This window comes from Parambassis ranga, chromosome 9 (assembly GCF_900634625.1).
Source record: "Parambassis ranga chromosome 9, fParRan2.1, whole genome shotgun sequence".
In the NCBI taxonomy this organism is placed as follows: domain Eukaryota; kingdom Metazoa; phylum Chordata; class Actinopteri; family Ambassidae; genus Parambassis; species Parambassis ranga.
This window is the reverse complement of record NC_041030.1, coordinates 6,986,288-7,002,873: the sequence shown is the minus strand read 5'-3', so window position 1 is coordinate 7,002,873 and position 16,586 is coordinate 6,986,288. Positions and strand designations below refer to the sequence as shown.

The window sequence follows — 16,586 nt, the reverse complement described above, 5'->3', positions numbered from 1 at the left end:
CAGTTAAATAAACCATAATTTCAAATAGTTTGTAATGTATTATTTTTCAACAATTGCGTTTCTTATACTTAAGCTTCAAAAGATTTTGTAACTGTTTCTGTAGTTACAGTTATCTGCCTTTGGGTGGCAGTGCAAACTAGGATTTACGTGACAAAAACCGGTGGAAAACACTTTTGCATTTGTACTTTAGTTTAGTCAGTGGGAAAGATATTACTGTAGGCATTTACTGATGAATTTATGCTTTAAGTATACAGCGCTAGCCAGATGCAGAACGTCAGCACAGCCGATACCTGCAGCCCGGCGTTGAGGCGAGGCATGGAAGCAGCTCTGCCCTGATTCTCCAGCCCTGAGCCAGGGATGGCAATTGTACTGCTGACACTGGTCTCCATCTTCCTCATCTCTACTGACTCCTGGACATACACAACCACAAAAGTCTTTAGTTTAATTGTGTAGTAACACACACATTTACTCACCCATTTTCAAATTAATTAATTAATTACTTGATTCATTTAGTGCTCACATAATAGCCACCATTAACAATTAAGTCCTGGAAAAAAACACAAACTGGTTGGACACTGTGCAATAATATGATCCCATGTTCTTTCTTTTACAGTTCTAATAGTACAGTACAGTTTTTTTTATTAATATTGTTGTCAATGGTTGATGTCAATGAAATGTTTCCTAAAGTAAGTAAACCTGCAAAGAAGAGAAAGGATTATGGAGCTTTTAATAATCAGAATTCCTTTATTTATCCCTGAGAGGAGATTCTTTAAAGGTTCCACATATACATATTGGCACATATACATATATATACATATATTTGCAGCGTACCTGAATGACGGCCGTGTCTGGTGAATCCTCTGAGGGGCCCCTGGACATGATTCTTTTAGTCTTAGCCCGGGGCACATCCTTGGGTTTCTCCATCACCCAGGAAGATGATGCCTTGATACTGTGATCATGACCTGGCCTGTGTGTGAATTAGTGTAATTCATTTTCATTATAATTCTGCAGATGACAGAATAGATTAACATCCTTTCATGGTGTGTCCAGACTGTGTGTGACAACGCACACTGACCTGTAATTATAATACTGGTTATTTTTAAAAGTTCTTCTTTCACATCTGCAGAATTTTTAAGTTATCACCAGCATCAGTCAAATAAATAGAGACGTAGGTATATTTTTGCCTCACACCATATTGATATATGGCTACGGTGTATATAATATGATGTACCAATACGACTATCTAGGGTCATCCTGGGACATTAGAGCAACTAGCTCACATCCCAGGGTTGGAGCTGCATTTCTGAATAATCTGAGCAATATCTCCTGCTTTCCATTCATGGAAACAAGATCATAACTTTAGATTTAACTTCCTGTTGAACTTACAGCGTGCCTCCATTGTTGAGGGAGTTGGAGCTAGGTCTGGTCTGTGGCTGGGACTTGCCATGAGATTTGGGCTGAGGCTGAAGCATGCTGGGAGGCTCCACACTGTTTAGCATCATGGGCAGGTCTTTCTCCTGCATGTGAGTCAGAGGCAGCAATGGCTTAAACAGAGCCCCGACCTTGCACTGTGGAGGAGAGACGGATGCCAACATGCTGAAGACGTTCAGAGGCAGCAGGCAGAATATTGTTGGACCCAGGTCTGACAGCGGGGGGCTCTGTGCCACCCAGGTGTGGAGACTTGGGGCAGAATATTCTTTTTTTGCAGTCATGCTTTTATGTGGTACATATGTGTGTTTCTGTGTGAGTGTGGGTGCAGAAAAAAACATGCACCTGTAAACGATGTGCAAGGTTGCTAATAACCACCTGCCAGCAGCCAAATGCAGGTTCATTGTTGACTGTGTCTGGTAAGTGTGCCTTTAAAACAAGGAACCATTCCAGAGGAGCTTTTACATTGAACATACTAACTGGGAAAGCAGTGGATGGCTTTTGTAAATCACCAGTGAATAACAAGTGGATACAAAAGCATCATACTTTTATGTGTGTATGCATGCAGGCATACAGTCAGAGTACCTTTCTGTGTGCAAGCATAACGTACTGTATGTGAGCACATGCATGAAGGTTTGCACCAATAACTGCATCCAATGTGTGTGTTTGTATGTGTTTGTATGTGTGTGTGTGTGTGTGTGTGTGTGTGTGCAGGCATGTGTGGTGTGGATGTTGTACCTGGGAGCCCGACACACTCTGCTGCTGCTGCTGCTGCAGCCTTCTTGCTCGATTTTGCTTATAATAGTCGAAGATCATCAGAGCCGCATAAACCTTCCCTACTGTCAGCTCATTGGCTGAGAAGGGGAGGAGAGAAGAAATGATGTGAGCGAGGGGGGAGGACAAAACAGGAAAAAAGCTGACTCATTCCTCCCTCACTGATCTATCACCATTGTCCTGCTCTTCTCCCTAATGGTTTAGTTTAAATAAAAGAAACTTCTCAGAGCGATTTGATTCATTTACAGAAAGTAATTAAAATAGATTTTTAAGGTAAACAAAGCAAGTGTCACTCTGAGCCTGCACTGACTGGAAATGCATTTACAATATGTGGTGAACACTTCTGATCAGAAGGTGGCAGCAACAACAAAGCTCACATCTGCGCAGTTAGCTTTGTTCAGTGCACACACTCAAGTGGACTAACACACATGTACCCACCTGTCCTTTGAATTTATCATTTTAATATCATAACAAAACATTATTTGATGACGCTTTTTTAACTTCTACTTCCTACAAAGCTCAATACCTCAGCCAAATAATAAGCTAATAACAAATAATAAACCAAACCAAATCTTCAGCTGGGTTTAAAATGCATCTTTACAAAACTGTAAAACAGGGATTGAATTCATATTTGGTTCCTTCAGAAAGTATAACTAAAACGTCAATGATAAATCAAATGTCATACAAAACAGTTTGTACTTGAAAGATCATGAAAATAATTCAGTGACTTTTGAAAAGTCTGCAGAGTTAAAAATGGTTTGTAAAGGCTGTAGCAAACGTCAGAGGGCTAACAGCAGATCTGCTGCTGTTCATCACAGCAAGAGAAAAACAGGTGAAATTAATAACATAGGTCTATTAAGTGTCACAGCATGCACTATAATTGCAGGTCCTCCATAAACCATCAGGCTTTTTCTGCTGTAATACATCAAATTACCTGCTGTGAAAAAGGCCAAAAGACATTATCAGCTTGTCAGAGCCATCCGTACTGAACATCACATTTTGAATTAAGGCATCAAGAGACTAAATATTAGAGTAAAGTGGTCCTTTTATCAATGTCCTACACTATTTAGTTTAGTATTAGTGTTGTTATTATTAAGTATATATAGCTATTTGTTGCGGTTACCTTGCTAGAAAAATGAATAGAATGTGCAGCAGTTATGAGTATGCATAATGGCTGCTCTGTCTATGCTAGATCTGTATTGAAGCTCATTGAAATCAAAGTCTTAATTCTGCAATTCTTAGATGACGTTCAGGATGACGTTCTCTCATTTAAACACAAGTGTCCACTGCTGCCTCAAAGTACGCATGTCAAAAATTCACAAAAAATGTTTTAACAGTAGCAGAAAGGCGATGCTTACGTTTATGCGGCGTCACCAGCAGGTCCATTGTCTTCTGAGAGAGGTTTGGCCACACTGTGGACAACTCCTTCTTTAACTCAGCGTCAGATAACCGCTGCGCTACCATCCCTAAAAATCCAGAGAGACACCAACTGCTTCATTAAAGCAAATAGGTCAAATGCCAATCACAGCACGGTATAAAAGGAGAGAAATAACTTTCAGCTAGTTCATTTCTAGTTTTATAACACAAAGCAATGCATGAGTTGTTCCTCATTAAAAGTGCAGCCAAGAGAGAGGATCCAGCACAGCACAGAGCCTCCTAATGAGTCCAAATGGGAGTCAATTTGCTCACTTCTAGCTCTGAGAACAATAAATAGCAGCTGACACACGGAACACATCTGTCAGCAGGTTTTACATATAGCAACACTGCAGCAGGTTAGAGTAAGACATCTGTTCAGGTTCATTTTTAAGGTACAGAATCAGCTGTTTATTTTTCTAACTACATAAGCTGTATGTATTGTAATGTCTTTTGCACATACATGCACTTTAGATCACTTTTGTGTGTGGTTCTGCGTGCATTTTATTTCGTTTTTATCTGCACCTGTTCTGTATTTTTGTTAGTAAAACTGCACACAGAGACCTCATCTCCATCACCTGTGTGTTGTGATCTGCACCAATGGGTTGCCATGGTGACGGTACCTGCAGCATTCTGTCAGACTGAAATTTTGGGTCTGAGCCCTTTACTAATGACTGCTAACTGAACCCAAACTCCTAGTGTCAAATTTTGTGGACTGTACTGCACAATCTCTGCTTTTGTGTTCCAAGTGAAAATGTGAACACAGGTGTAGGGTCAGTTCAGGTTTTCTGATTTCAGGTTGTACAACAGTGAACATGGCAGCCAGTGGTGAGGCTTCTAGCCCATGGGGTAGAAAAAACTGTGACAATGGACACTGCCTTATTTTACTGAATAAATATTCTTCATCCAAAGTAAATGAGTTGGTGTCTGGTTACTTGATTCCTGTTTTATGTGAAAGTACAGAACACATTTCATTCAGTGCTGTTTGTTATCTCCTGTTATAATGGCATTCTGACCTGAGGCAAGTTTGATCTCCAGGGCTGTGCGAATCAGCGCCATCAGGGTGGACGTGAAGTGAACCGTATTGTCATCAGCGATGGGCATGTTCATTTTGACGAGGCGCTGAAGAAAGGGTTAGGTGACAGACAAGATGTTAGATCAGCGAGTGGCAGTGAATCAGCCGACCAGACGATACAGTCCACCCAGAGAAATCAATCTGTGTGCTGCTGTAATCCAGCCCCTTTCGATGGATTCACTTTCTTTGAAAGGTTTGGTTTTGTGCATGTTTGGCCATATTGATAGAATGTTACTGAGACTCAGTTCAGCACACAAAAAGCCTTCTCTTACAAATACATACAGAGGAGACAAACTGGACATTCACATTCACTGCTACTGGCTACAGTATGCACTACGCTGCAAGTCAAAGTGCACTGGTGCAAGACTGACATTGACCGAAAAAAAGGTGAGAGAAGGCATGTAACGCATAACCATGGAGGTGCCTCAACAGTCACAGGAGCTCGACTCTGTGGTTGCCATCCTAACAATCGTCAACTTGGAGTTATGAAGCACAGTATGCTCTAAATGTACAGCACATGGTAGCTAGCAATAAAGAGTGTCCATTCCACCAAGCTTGGACAGCCTTAGCAGGAAGACTTGGTTCATATAGGACTAATGGTGCCACAATGTGCATACAGAATGCTGTGGGATTATTGCTGTAAGAGTTGAGCTCCCCGGAACACAAAAAGCATTCACCTACATGTGCTATCAGTGGCAGTGCAGAGAGTAAGAGACACCAGAGTCAAAATGAGACGGGAATGAAGAGCTGAGGGGCAAACACATAAACACACACCAGACACACACACCCTAATTTGCACGTGATAACATGCCTACCAAGCACACATACACTCAACCACAAGCTGCACATTCATTTGAAAAAAAAAACAGCTAGATAACAGAAACACAAAGGCTCCACCATAGATTACAATAAGGCAAATGATAATTTACATCTGGTGTTCTTTTCTTGATGCTGCTAACACTGAGCTGTTTTCATTCTGTGTTAGTACTAGCCTCCCCAGCAGCCATCTACTAAACTGTGCCTAAGTTTCTGATAGCCCAAAAAAGTATAACTTTACTTGTGTATAGCTCAATCACAAAATATTACAGATGAGAATTAAACTTAATGTTTGTTTGATTTAGTAAAGAATTAATAATAATTCCCAATTGTCCTTTTTTATGACTCAAACAAAGAACGCCTGTCAGCTCATGATCTTATTATAATGTGCATTAACAAATCAATAGCAGGTGGAAATTGTACATAATAAATAAATAAAATCTCAGTTTCATTTTTTTGGTCAAAGCTGTGCAGCACCTACATTCTAACAGATGCACAATCAAACACACACACACAAACCAATATTTCCCACAGTGGATAGATTGAGATGATATGAGAGGAAGAATGAAAAGGAATGAGCAGCAGAGACAGATTCACAAAGTGAAAAGCACATATAGAAAGTATTTCTCCCACAGAGAAGCAACAAAAGCTACACACACCTAAACACACTCAGAAAACTCTCCCATACACACATATAACACACTGCTCCACAAAATAAAACCCAAGCTAGGGTTTACCATTCAAAGGAGATAGTGACATATGGGAGCAAATTTCCTCCGTAAACATTATGTAAGACTTCTTAGTTAAGCTCTGTTATTATCAGTAGTGATGGGTATTAGCCCACACAAGCAGCTATGCTCAACCAAACAGTAAATATGAGGTAGGGGCTTACACCAAAAATATCAGAACAAAACAAAGTAAAGAAACAAGGGAGCACTGCAGAGCACAGACATTGGCTTGGGTTCACGCCAATGGGAGAAAGGTAGTCGAGCACAGGGAAGAAGGTTGAGGAAGAGGAGGGTCTACCTTGTAGGCGACTCTTGGCGGACATTTCTTTCCCAAACCTAAGGGTGGGGACATGTGGAGCAGCATCTGATACATATCGAGGTACTTGATACGGCCACTTCACAGGGTAGGAAATCAAAAATAAACAGAACGCAAATAGATAAGGATGGGGAGAAGGAGGAGAGAAACAAAGGGAAGAAATCAACCAAACAGGAGAACAATGGAAAGGAAAAACAGAAATCTGTGTTAATAGATTTCCTAGAGTGAGATGTAAGGTGGATGCCATCCTCGGCCGCTGTGCCGGGGCGCGGGGATGCATCACTGTGGAGCTCAGGAACCCTGAGAGGAAACATGGGATGGAAAAGAGTGAGTCTGGTGGAAAAGGGAGGGGGGAGGGGGGTGAGAAGAGGGGAGGATGAGTTGACTCAACACGCAGGATGCTGATGGGAGGGAAGAGAAATGACAGCATTGTAACAGGGATGTCTGCCTCGGCATGCTCACAGACATCCCACTGGTACTTCAACCAGGGTGCACAGAGACAAAGGTTTCAATGCCAGCCCGAGCTCTTCAGTGGGGCTTTTTTGCTCATGCGCTTGCTTTCTTCAGAAAAAATAAAATGAAATAAAATAAAATGTAATCGCATTCTGCTTTTGAGCTGATCTGGATGTAGTGATCAGATTTCCTTCAGGACCTCTCAGGCTTTAATCTGATAGAATGGGAAGTGTCTGCTGTCTAAACATTACAGACAGGAGAAAGCGGCATGGCAGACGGCATGTTGGGGCAATGCCGTGGCTTTGAAAGCTTTGTTTCCACTCCGGCATCATCAACCAAAGCCAGACAGTTTGGAGGGGCGGGTGCTAGTGTAAAGGCGATTTCATTGGTGCACAGCCATTCAGTTAAAAGTCTCTTGGCATAGAGGTACACAAAGCACCCTAGTGACGGAAATGTCTGGTATTTGCAAACCTTGTATGCTACCCTATTAGGGCAGTTCTTTCCTAAGCCAAGGGGGGGTGAGATAACGCGTAACAAATTGTACATATCCTTATAGGAAATCCGTCCGCTGCGGAAAAGAACAAGCACATAAATAAACAAATGTTCAGGACAGCTTCATGTATAACAATAATCATCAGTGGGCTGACTGCATACAACAAGGTTTAGAAGAGAGGCCTGCATATCAGGCCTCGCTCAGTCACCTGAGTCACAAACGGGAAAGAGGAGAGGGTTAGGCTGTCTATCCTACCCCCCCTACACACACACACACACTTTACTGTGTATGCTATTCTCTGGTGCCCTGAGGGAGACATGAACATACCACGCAGCTGGGTCGTACTCTGCCCAAACCCGGATAAACTCATCGAGGTGATGAGGCCCCAAGATGGAGGAGTCTCTGGTGAGGTACTCAAAGTTATCCATAATGACAGCCACAAACAAGTTCAGCATCTGGAACAGGGACATAATATGGTGATTTAGTCAGCGTGGCAGGTGGAGCCATTTAGTGTCATGTTGTCATCATTTGAATTAATACAATAAGTACCATGATGATAAAAATGCCAGATTTAATTATCCTATGAATAAATCAAAGAATAAATGGAAGAACAAACAGAATTGTCTGACGTTGAAATTTACTATGGTTCCTGAATGCACCTGTATATTTGCAGCAGTGAACAGCAGCAACCAAGGAGGTATTACTGTGGTGACGGACTAGTTGAGCAAGCATTGTGTTTGGCTAGATAAGTTGTTTACAGTTACCTGCAGCAGTTCACCTTTTAGTCATTCATTTATTGTGTCACTTTTGCAGGTGCAGAAAAAAACATTAATAACATGAATATATTTTTTAAAAGCTCTAATAATAATAAAAATAATTTAGGTGTGTTTAAGTACTGACCAGGAAGGAGCAGAGGAAGATAAAGGAGACAAAGTAGAAGTAGGCAAAATCACTGCCACACTCCTTCCCGTGGGTCCCCGATTTCTCGTCACAGGCTCGGTGACTCAGACATGACAACATGATCTCATGCCAGGCCTCCCCAGTTGCACTCCTGATAAAAACACACACAGACAAACAGAGGAGCTTTGATTGTAGAAACACAGGCTGCTATAGCCTCAGTTTAGCCTCTTAAACATGAAACACAGAGAGCTACTTTCATTATGAAATGATCATTCTGAATACACTTCGGTGACCTCGATGATAAAAAAACTTGATTATGTGGTAAGCATCAGCTAAAATAATACGTTCAAGAGTAAACAAATCAAAGCAACTTTGTTTTATTAAGACGTTTTAACCAGATCCAGATTAGATTATTAATCTAATTTACAAAAATGAAAGGATGACTGAGAATCCACCAACCTTTGGATCAACACTCATTTTTATTCAGTCATCGTTTTAGTATTTGGAGGTCATAATAATAATAATCTATTGTATTAAATGATGTAATGAGGCCAAAGCCAAACCTTACATCATGTCACTGATTGTTCAAATTAGAGTCTCTGGTGACTTGAGTCAACATCTCTGCTATTTTAAGCTACTTTGTGCTTCTTAACCTAGTTTCAGAACAGACTGTTGGGCTTTTTAATCAATTTGTCTATTTGCTCTGTTTCTATTGGCCTGATTGGAGACACGTGGGTCAGTGTTTACATAAATCTCCTGCAGCCTGAGCGGAGTTCCTCTCTGCTGTGCACCTTTATTTGTTTTCTGCCATGCATACACACACCTTCACTATTGCTGCATGCTTTTTCTGTGTTGTTAAAAAGCAATCATAGGTCTTTATTGTTGCAGCTCACTCTTTTTCACAGTTTTTGTGCCAGGTTGTGACCTCACTATTTGACAGCTGAGCTATGCATCAGCCAATTACAGAAGACTGTCAGTATTTGTTGAGAGTTCAAACAAGTACCTGAACAGCAGCATGAGAGCCTGGAGGAACGTGCGGAAGTTGTTGTGGTGATTGATAGCTGTGTCCTCATTTAACTCAATATTGCCAAACACCTACAGCAGAGACACAGTCAAAGAAATTCATGTATTTTGTCTTGCAAATGTGCAGTTTAATGTTTTTCCATTCAATGGCTAATTGCTAACTCTATGACCACAGAAAAAAGCCAAGCACCTGCATCCCAATGATGGCATAAATGAAGAACAGCATGGCAATCAGCAGGCAGACATAAGGCAGGGCCTAGAGGGAACAATAGGAAACCATAACACACTTAATTATTAATATCCGCTCTGAATTATTCCAGGCAAAGTGTTTGTGTTTGTGTGTGCAGGGAGTTGCAGTACGTGGTTAGGTGAGCACATGAAAGCAAACCTGTGTGAAGTGTAGGCTTTGATGATATTCCACATGTGTGTGTGAGTGTGTGTTATCACCTTAAAGGACTGGATAAAGGTCCAAAGCAGGATACGGATGGTGTAGCCCTGCCGCAGCAGCTTGATGAGCCGAGCGGCTCTAAAGAGCCTCAGGAAGCTCAGGTTCAGTAGCCGGTCCTGTTAGTCACAGAGGGGACATGGAGCTCTTAACAAACAAGTACCTTCACTGATACACACATCTGATGAAAGGCACTGCAGCTGGCTACCAATAATCAGCTGGAGATAACAAACATACTTGTCCAAAAACATACAAGGCCCGGGAAGGTGTTTGTGCCTTCTTCTTGTATTTATACATGTAAAATATGTGTAAAGTTTGTGAGATCATAAAATGACACACGCAAACATACTTTATACATTGACAAGATAACAGAGTACACTAACTTACTGTATGAAACAGTCTTTTCCTACATGCTAGATGTGTTGATCATGTTGGTTGTAGGTAGCCAGTTACAACCGTCCGACTCAGGGGAGGTATATCGACTCAGAGGTTATAGTATATTGATCTTAAACTCAAACTGACCAGGATCCACTTGTTCCACATGTTCCAACACATTCTGCAGTACGTCGCGCACATAAACACCTTGCACATTGCATATGTGTCCATGTACAGACAGCTTTCACAACCTGGGCTTTGGAGAGGCTTTTTCCAAGATGAAAACAAGCTGCAGTTCCCAAATACAGGCTCAGAAAGTTTGTTTTCCTACTTCAGACTGAACTGTACTGCTTGCTTAAGCAAACTGTGGTTGTCATGTAGTGAGGGTCAAGCACTATCAAGCATAAGATCAATTTTTAACCAGAATCTACCGGTATATATCATTTCTGTGAAAAGTTTTGGAGACATATTTTTACTGTTCTTACAGCTTTATTGACACATGGCACCTTTCAGCTTCAACAATGACTAAGTTAAAACAGAAATGTTGTTTCCAAATGAAACTCTTTAATAAATGTTCTTATAAGTGTTGTGAGTCATTAGGATTGAGCTGCCTGTTTTATGGAACATAAGGTAACCATTAAAAGACAAGCTGAAAGTGTTTAGTGTGTAACAGCCATTTTTTTACATGATGCATGTTACAATGCATTATATTGATCTTTTATTTGACAGAGGCTCCTGTTGGAGAGCATTTAACCAATCGACCACATACCATTTAAATGTATGCATTAGTTTTCAAAGCAATTCTAAACATCAAAACTGAGCACCTTGTGAGTTTAATTTTTTTCATTTCTGTATTATGTGTTCACACTGAGGAGAACACATAATAATGTATTAAATAAAACACAGCAACATAAAGTCACTCACCGTAGTCTAGTGATGTTTAGGACCAGGGCATGGCAACACCGGTGACGACAATCAACAACAAATGCACAGGAAGAGAGACACAAAAAGAGAGAAAGAGAGAGAGCAGTGGAGAAGAAAGAGGAAGGTAGGAGAGGTGAGACAACAGGAACATTTATATTGCACAACATAAACCACTACACACATAAATCCATCAACAGCTTCTTCACAATACACACATGTAGAGAGGAATCAACAGTAAAACACATAAAGCAGAGCAGAATGTTGCTCCACAGATTGATGATTACTCTCTGAGGTGCATTCAAGGAAGCTCCCGTGTCATTCTCTGTGATAAATCCATCCTATCAATCCTCCCCTCCCTTCTATGCTGAATCCATCAAGCTGCCTGGATCACTGCCATGTGACTGTCTTTGCTGATGCGGCTAATTGGCTTGTTTGCACAAAATCCGGTGTACAGACTGCCTCAACTCATTACCATGACAGCAGTGTGGTATGGATGTAGGTGGAGTGGGTGGAGAAGCGTGCTCTTACATTGATTTCGGTCACCAAAATATCAGTGATGCTGCCCAAAACCGTCACAAAGTCAAACACGTTCCAGGCATCCTTCAGGTAGTTCTGAGAAACAACAGTTGGATTTATTAGCTGTCACTCATTTTTCAGGAGCTTCACTGTTGCTGTGGGACTGATACACACCAGTGGACCAAAAGCAATGATCTTCAGGATACACTCCAGAGAAAAGAGGGTGGTGAACACTATGTTGAGGTACTTCAGCATTGCTTCATAGAAGTCTGGAGCACCATGGAACTGTAAGACAGGGATAACATCACCTTTACTTTGCACATTTTTCAGTATATACTTCATCTGTTGATAAGAATTATCTCAGATGATATATACCACTGTGAAACAACATAACAGAGACTGATGGAGTACCATTACTGGTTACATAAAATAATTCTGTACCTTATCAATGTGGCCTTACCTTCATCATGAGTACCACAGTGTTGAGTGCGATCATGATCATGATGGAGTACTCAAACGGAGCAGAGACTACAAACTTCCACATCCTGTACTGGAAAGACTGTGTGTTCTCAGGCATGTAGCGCGTCAAAGGTTTGGCGTTTATGGCAAAGTCAATACAAGCCCTCTGTAATACACACACAGAGGCCTCAGCTTCACTGTCTTTGCTATTTGAATGAAACTGTTTTCATATTAACACAAGCTGTAGACACATTTAGACATTTTTACTGCACCACATGACCAGAGAGATGCTGGTAACAGTGTGCTCTACCTCGTTCTTTTCCAGGCTGCACTCAGACAGGGCCTTGTCTCCCTGCTCCTGGAAGGTGATGATGATCAGAGCGACAAAGATGTTGACAAAGAAGAAAGGGAAGACCACAAAATAAACCACGTAGAAGATGGACATTTCTATCCGGTAGCCTGGACTGGGACCCTGGTCCTCAAAGGTGGCATCTACAGAGTGCTTCAAAACTCTGCACAAAGAGAGAGAGAGAGCAGGCAGGGGGTCAGAAACAGCCACATTTCTACTCCAACACCAACATCAGGTCAGCTGGACTTACGTTGGCCAGCCCTCCCCGGTAGAAACGGTGAAGAGGGTCAGAAAGGCCCATAACACGTTGTCATAATGGAACTCGTATTTCTTCCACTCTCTGGGCATAGCGGCTACCTCATCTTTGTCATAGTCCAGGAATTGTCCTCTAAAAGACAACGAGATCAGAGCACAGCTGTGTGAGGCTTGGCAGGAAGTGTATTTGTGGGTTTCCATGTACAAAAGGTTCTGCAATAAGAAATAGTGATGATGTGGTATTTAGACTAACTTGCAGTCCTTCTCCAGGCCTTTGGACTCGTCTGTGCAATAGAAGAACTTTCCCTTGAAGAGCTGGACTGCGATGACGGCGAAGATGAACATGAAGAGGATGTAAACGATGAGGATGTTTAAGACATTCTTCAAAGAGTTGACCACACAGTCAAACACCGCCTGGGAAAACACAAAAACAGACTCATTTTACTGGAATCTTCCAGTCCTCCTAAAGTATTCTCACTGTTAATGCTGGGAGAATTCGTTATGGAAAGATGCTACTGAATGTAATTAAAGGAATTAAAACAGATGGATTATACTCTCTCAAACAGTGACCTGTTTATGGGTGAATAAAAATACTGCTGCTGTGATATGTTCAGCACACCATGGTCATGCTTTCTATCACTACTTGATATTATGGTTTAGTTTATGTCTTGTTGAAAGATTTATTCAGAGAAGCCTGTTAACACTGTTATGATCTGCAGCAGGTTGGAAACCATGTACAGGAAAGCCTGCAACTGCATGGTACTGCAGCACTACAAATCCCAACTTCTGACTGCTAATCAGGCTAAATGAATGAAAATAAACCAGGAGACAGGAGCACAGGAGTGGAACCTTAAGTTTTGGCAGACGCTTGATGGTCTTGAGAGGCCTGAGAACTCGGAGAACCCTCAGTGACTTGATGGTGCTGATGTCTTTGCCTTTGGTCCCCCTGTGGATAGCAAACACAGTTAGAGCACATAGATATTAATGTACAACAACATACAACTAAATGTAAATGATTGAGAAGACTCGTTGGGCAGGATGTGAATCAGCTGAGCTTAGATCAGCTGCATTGAACAGGCATTGGGAAATAGGTCTCCCTGAGAAAGCTGCAGTTTGTTGGACATAGTCTTATGGGGTTTTGTATCTGACGTTCATACAGTAGGCCATAGTGGTCAGAGCATCAACACTAGAGTTAAGCTGGACTGACGTCAGAAGTTGATAATATCAGCAGGGTCTACACTCATCGCCATCATCAAAGAGAATTTGACCCAGCATCGCTGGATAGGATTTCAATGGGGGAAAAAGATGATGAGGAGTTTAGATAACCAAGGGAACATCATCCTCTCACTCACATTGCTGTCTCTGGATTACATGGAATTTGGAAAGTTGTTCAAATTAAAGCAACTGCTACAACTTTGCTTGAGTTGCAAGAATATATTTCACCTGTCATTTTGAAAAGCTTTTTTAGATTTACCTGAATGACCTGACAATCATAGTTTAGAAATATCTTACTGCACATTAGTAGGAGTAGAATCTTGTCATATTTGTGTAACACAGAGCTGGGGTCAGGCAGTGGTTAGCCTGGACAACATACAGTATGTACTGGAAGCTGATTTCATTTTCCCAGTTATGTTGGGGAGTGGTGTGTGTGTGTGTGTTTGTACTCTACTCGTAATGTTTCTGATCAGGCCTAAAAATCTGGGGTGAATCTTGAGACAGTGATGAATTTAAGTTTTTGAATTTAAGTACAGTAACATGTTCTACTGTCTACTGTCATCTAAGACTAAATTAAACTACTGTATATTTTCAGAAATAGATATTTTCTCAGAGTATGAGGGTTGATGTAACATTGTGACTATGTGAACCTGCAGGAGGATGGTTAGTTTTCACTGCAGTAAACAAGAAGGATCAAAGCTTAGAGTCCTGTGTTAGTGACAACATGTATTGCATAAATTAGGGTTGTCACAGTCGTATTGCTAATCACTTATTTTGTTGTTCATCATAGATAACTCTTTGCACAGAATGTTCCTCTGCACCTGAACTGTTTGTGTGTGTTCAAATGCCAAATAAAACCCCTTCTTGAATCTTGATTCTTTCAGTCTTTACGTTAAACTAGGCTGACCATGCTGCTCCTCTGGCTCTGCAGTAAACACACAAATATGAGACTGATATTGATCTCCTCATTGCAATCACAGAAAAACTTTGTATACTAGCCAAACCACTTTATGCGGTGACATATCAGCCATTCGTTACAGCACTGACTCCCCTGCTAGGGCACACTTTTACTTTATCTGCCAAATCTGTCTCTACTGTTATTTACCAGAGAATCAGATTGACTTGATCACACAAAAAGAACAGGGAATCTGTTAACTCTAAAGACCATTGTAAAAGAATGGCCTAAAACAGAAACAGGTATTGTACCGTATTTACATTGTAATGTGTACAGGATGAAGGGAACACATTTTAGAACACTTACTAGATATGTTGCACTCGATCTACCCAAGCAGCACAAACCCCACAATATAGACAACCCCACACAGCAACATGCATCTCCCAACAATTCAGTGTGTGTCATGTAATCCTGGTTTACATGAACAAGTTTAGTCTATAATATCTGTTGGAACTCATGCAATACAAACATGTTAGTTAATGCAAAGAAAGTCTCTCCTCGCCTGATGACTCCAACACATGCAAATGTGGTCACACTTTAAGACTGTGCGTTAATCCACAAGATGTCTTGTCTTGAGTGGACATCTCTGTGATTAAAATCTCAGGAAACTAAACAGAAATGTGTATTTCAGCACACACAACACACAAGAAGGTAAATGCGTATTCATTGCATGGTCATTGTTTGAAGCTGCTTTCTGTTGGGTTTTTCTTCCGCAGTAGAGTTTCTGGCATCTAAGCATTAGTCTCTTTTTTAATAACCTGACACACCAGATTCCAAAGGTGACATCTCAGAAGTTGTCCCTACCAACTGTTTGAAAAAGCCTACTTTCAAATAATACCTTGTGATCAGAGGAAGTACCTCTTTATCACATCCTTTATAACTTCAACCAATCAAACACACCAGTGACTTTATGTCTTTACAAACAAATCCAGTTTCACTTGACATGCATATGCATTACAGCTGCTTCTAGCACAGAACATACAGTAGGTGCAGATACAGCATTGCTTTGCTTGTTTTTTCTGTCCTCCTCAAGACTCCTGAAAGAATACAGCTGTATCAGAGATCATCTTATTAAACTGAATAATAAAACAAGGAACTCCATTTAACTTTTACCCCACAGACCATCCTCAGTTGAAAAACATACATTCTGCATGTGACAGTGATTTTTCTAATGTAGCGTCCTCAAAGAATAATTAATGTGAGAAGGTCAGAATCTTTCCACAGGCTCTGCTAAAACCTTTAAAGAACCTCCACAGCTGTGGGGTGAGACACAGCATGGCACCTCCTTAATATCAGGATGTCTTTCTCTAAAGCCTTATGAGGTCCCTTCATTCTTATCACAATAACATGCAATACCTTCCATGCTCTGATGCACATTAGTCTAGCATGCGTTTACAGTGGCAGAGGGCCAGAGGGGTTTTTAGACACTCACACAGTTACAATGAGGGCAAAATTTTCTGATAGCTTTCAAAGAATACCCCTCAGCAACCAGTTTTAGTGAGGGGGAGAAAAGTAAGACTGAACTCATTAAAGGTGCTAAAAAGTGACAAAACTCTGTTTGAGGCTAAGGGGGATCGTAAAGGTTTAACTGATAATGAGGACATCTGGCTCAGATGTGGCTGAGGTCACAATATTTTCCTGGAAGGAGAACAGTGGGCTGAACTGTCAAAGACT

General features: G+C 41.1%; 1 protein-coding gene across 1 annotated transcript in view; it reads right to left on the bottom strand.

Annotated features, from left to right (window-relative positions):
* The window catches only part of cacna1ba (calcium channel, voltage-dependent, N type, alpha 1B subunit, a), a 78,206-nt gene that overhangs the window by 8,957 nt on the left and 52,663 nt on the right, over positions 1–16,586 (bottom strand). The window contains exons 28-47 of the mRNA XM_028415224.1: positions 13,592–13,688; positions 12,996–13,156; positions 12,738–12,875; positions 12,449–12,650; positions 12,140–12,304; positions 11,854–11,964; positions 11,692–11,775; positions 11,164–11,169; positions 9,867–9,983; positions 9,610–9,675; positions 9,400–9,491; positions 8,397–8,547; positions 7,824–7,951; positions 6,533–6,629; positions 4,632–4,737; positions 3,561–3,668; positions 2,167–2,282; positions 1,387–1,568; positions 832–967; positions 291–410 (exon numbers count right to left, since the gene is read on the bottom strand). Of these exons, the coding sequence (XP_028271025.1) occupies positions 291–410; positions 832–967; positions 1,387–1,568; positions 2,167–2,282; positions 3,561–3,668; positions 4,632–4,737; positions 6,533–6,629; positions 7,824–7,951; positions 8,397–8,547; positions 9,400–9,491; positions 9,610–9,675; positions 9,867–9,983; positions 11,164–11,169; positions 11,692–11,775; positions 11,854–11,964; positions 12,140–12,304; positions 12,449–12,650; positions 12,738–12,875; positions 12,996–13,156; positions 13,592–13,688 (2,383 nt within the window). The remainder of the gene's footprint in view (positions 1–290; positions 411–831; positions 968–1,386; positions 1,569–2,166; positions 2,283–3,560; positions 3,669–4,631; positions 4,738–6,532; positions 6,630–7,823; positions 7,952–8,396; positions 8,548–9,399; positions 9,492–9,609; positions 9,676–9,866; positions 9,984–11,163; positions 11,170–11,691; positions 11,776–11,853; positions 11,965–12,139; positions 12,305–12,448; positions 12,651–12,737; positions 12,876–12,995; positions 13,157–13,591; positions 13,689–16,586) is intronic.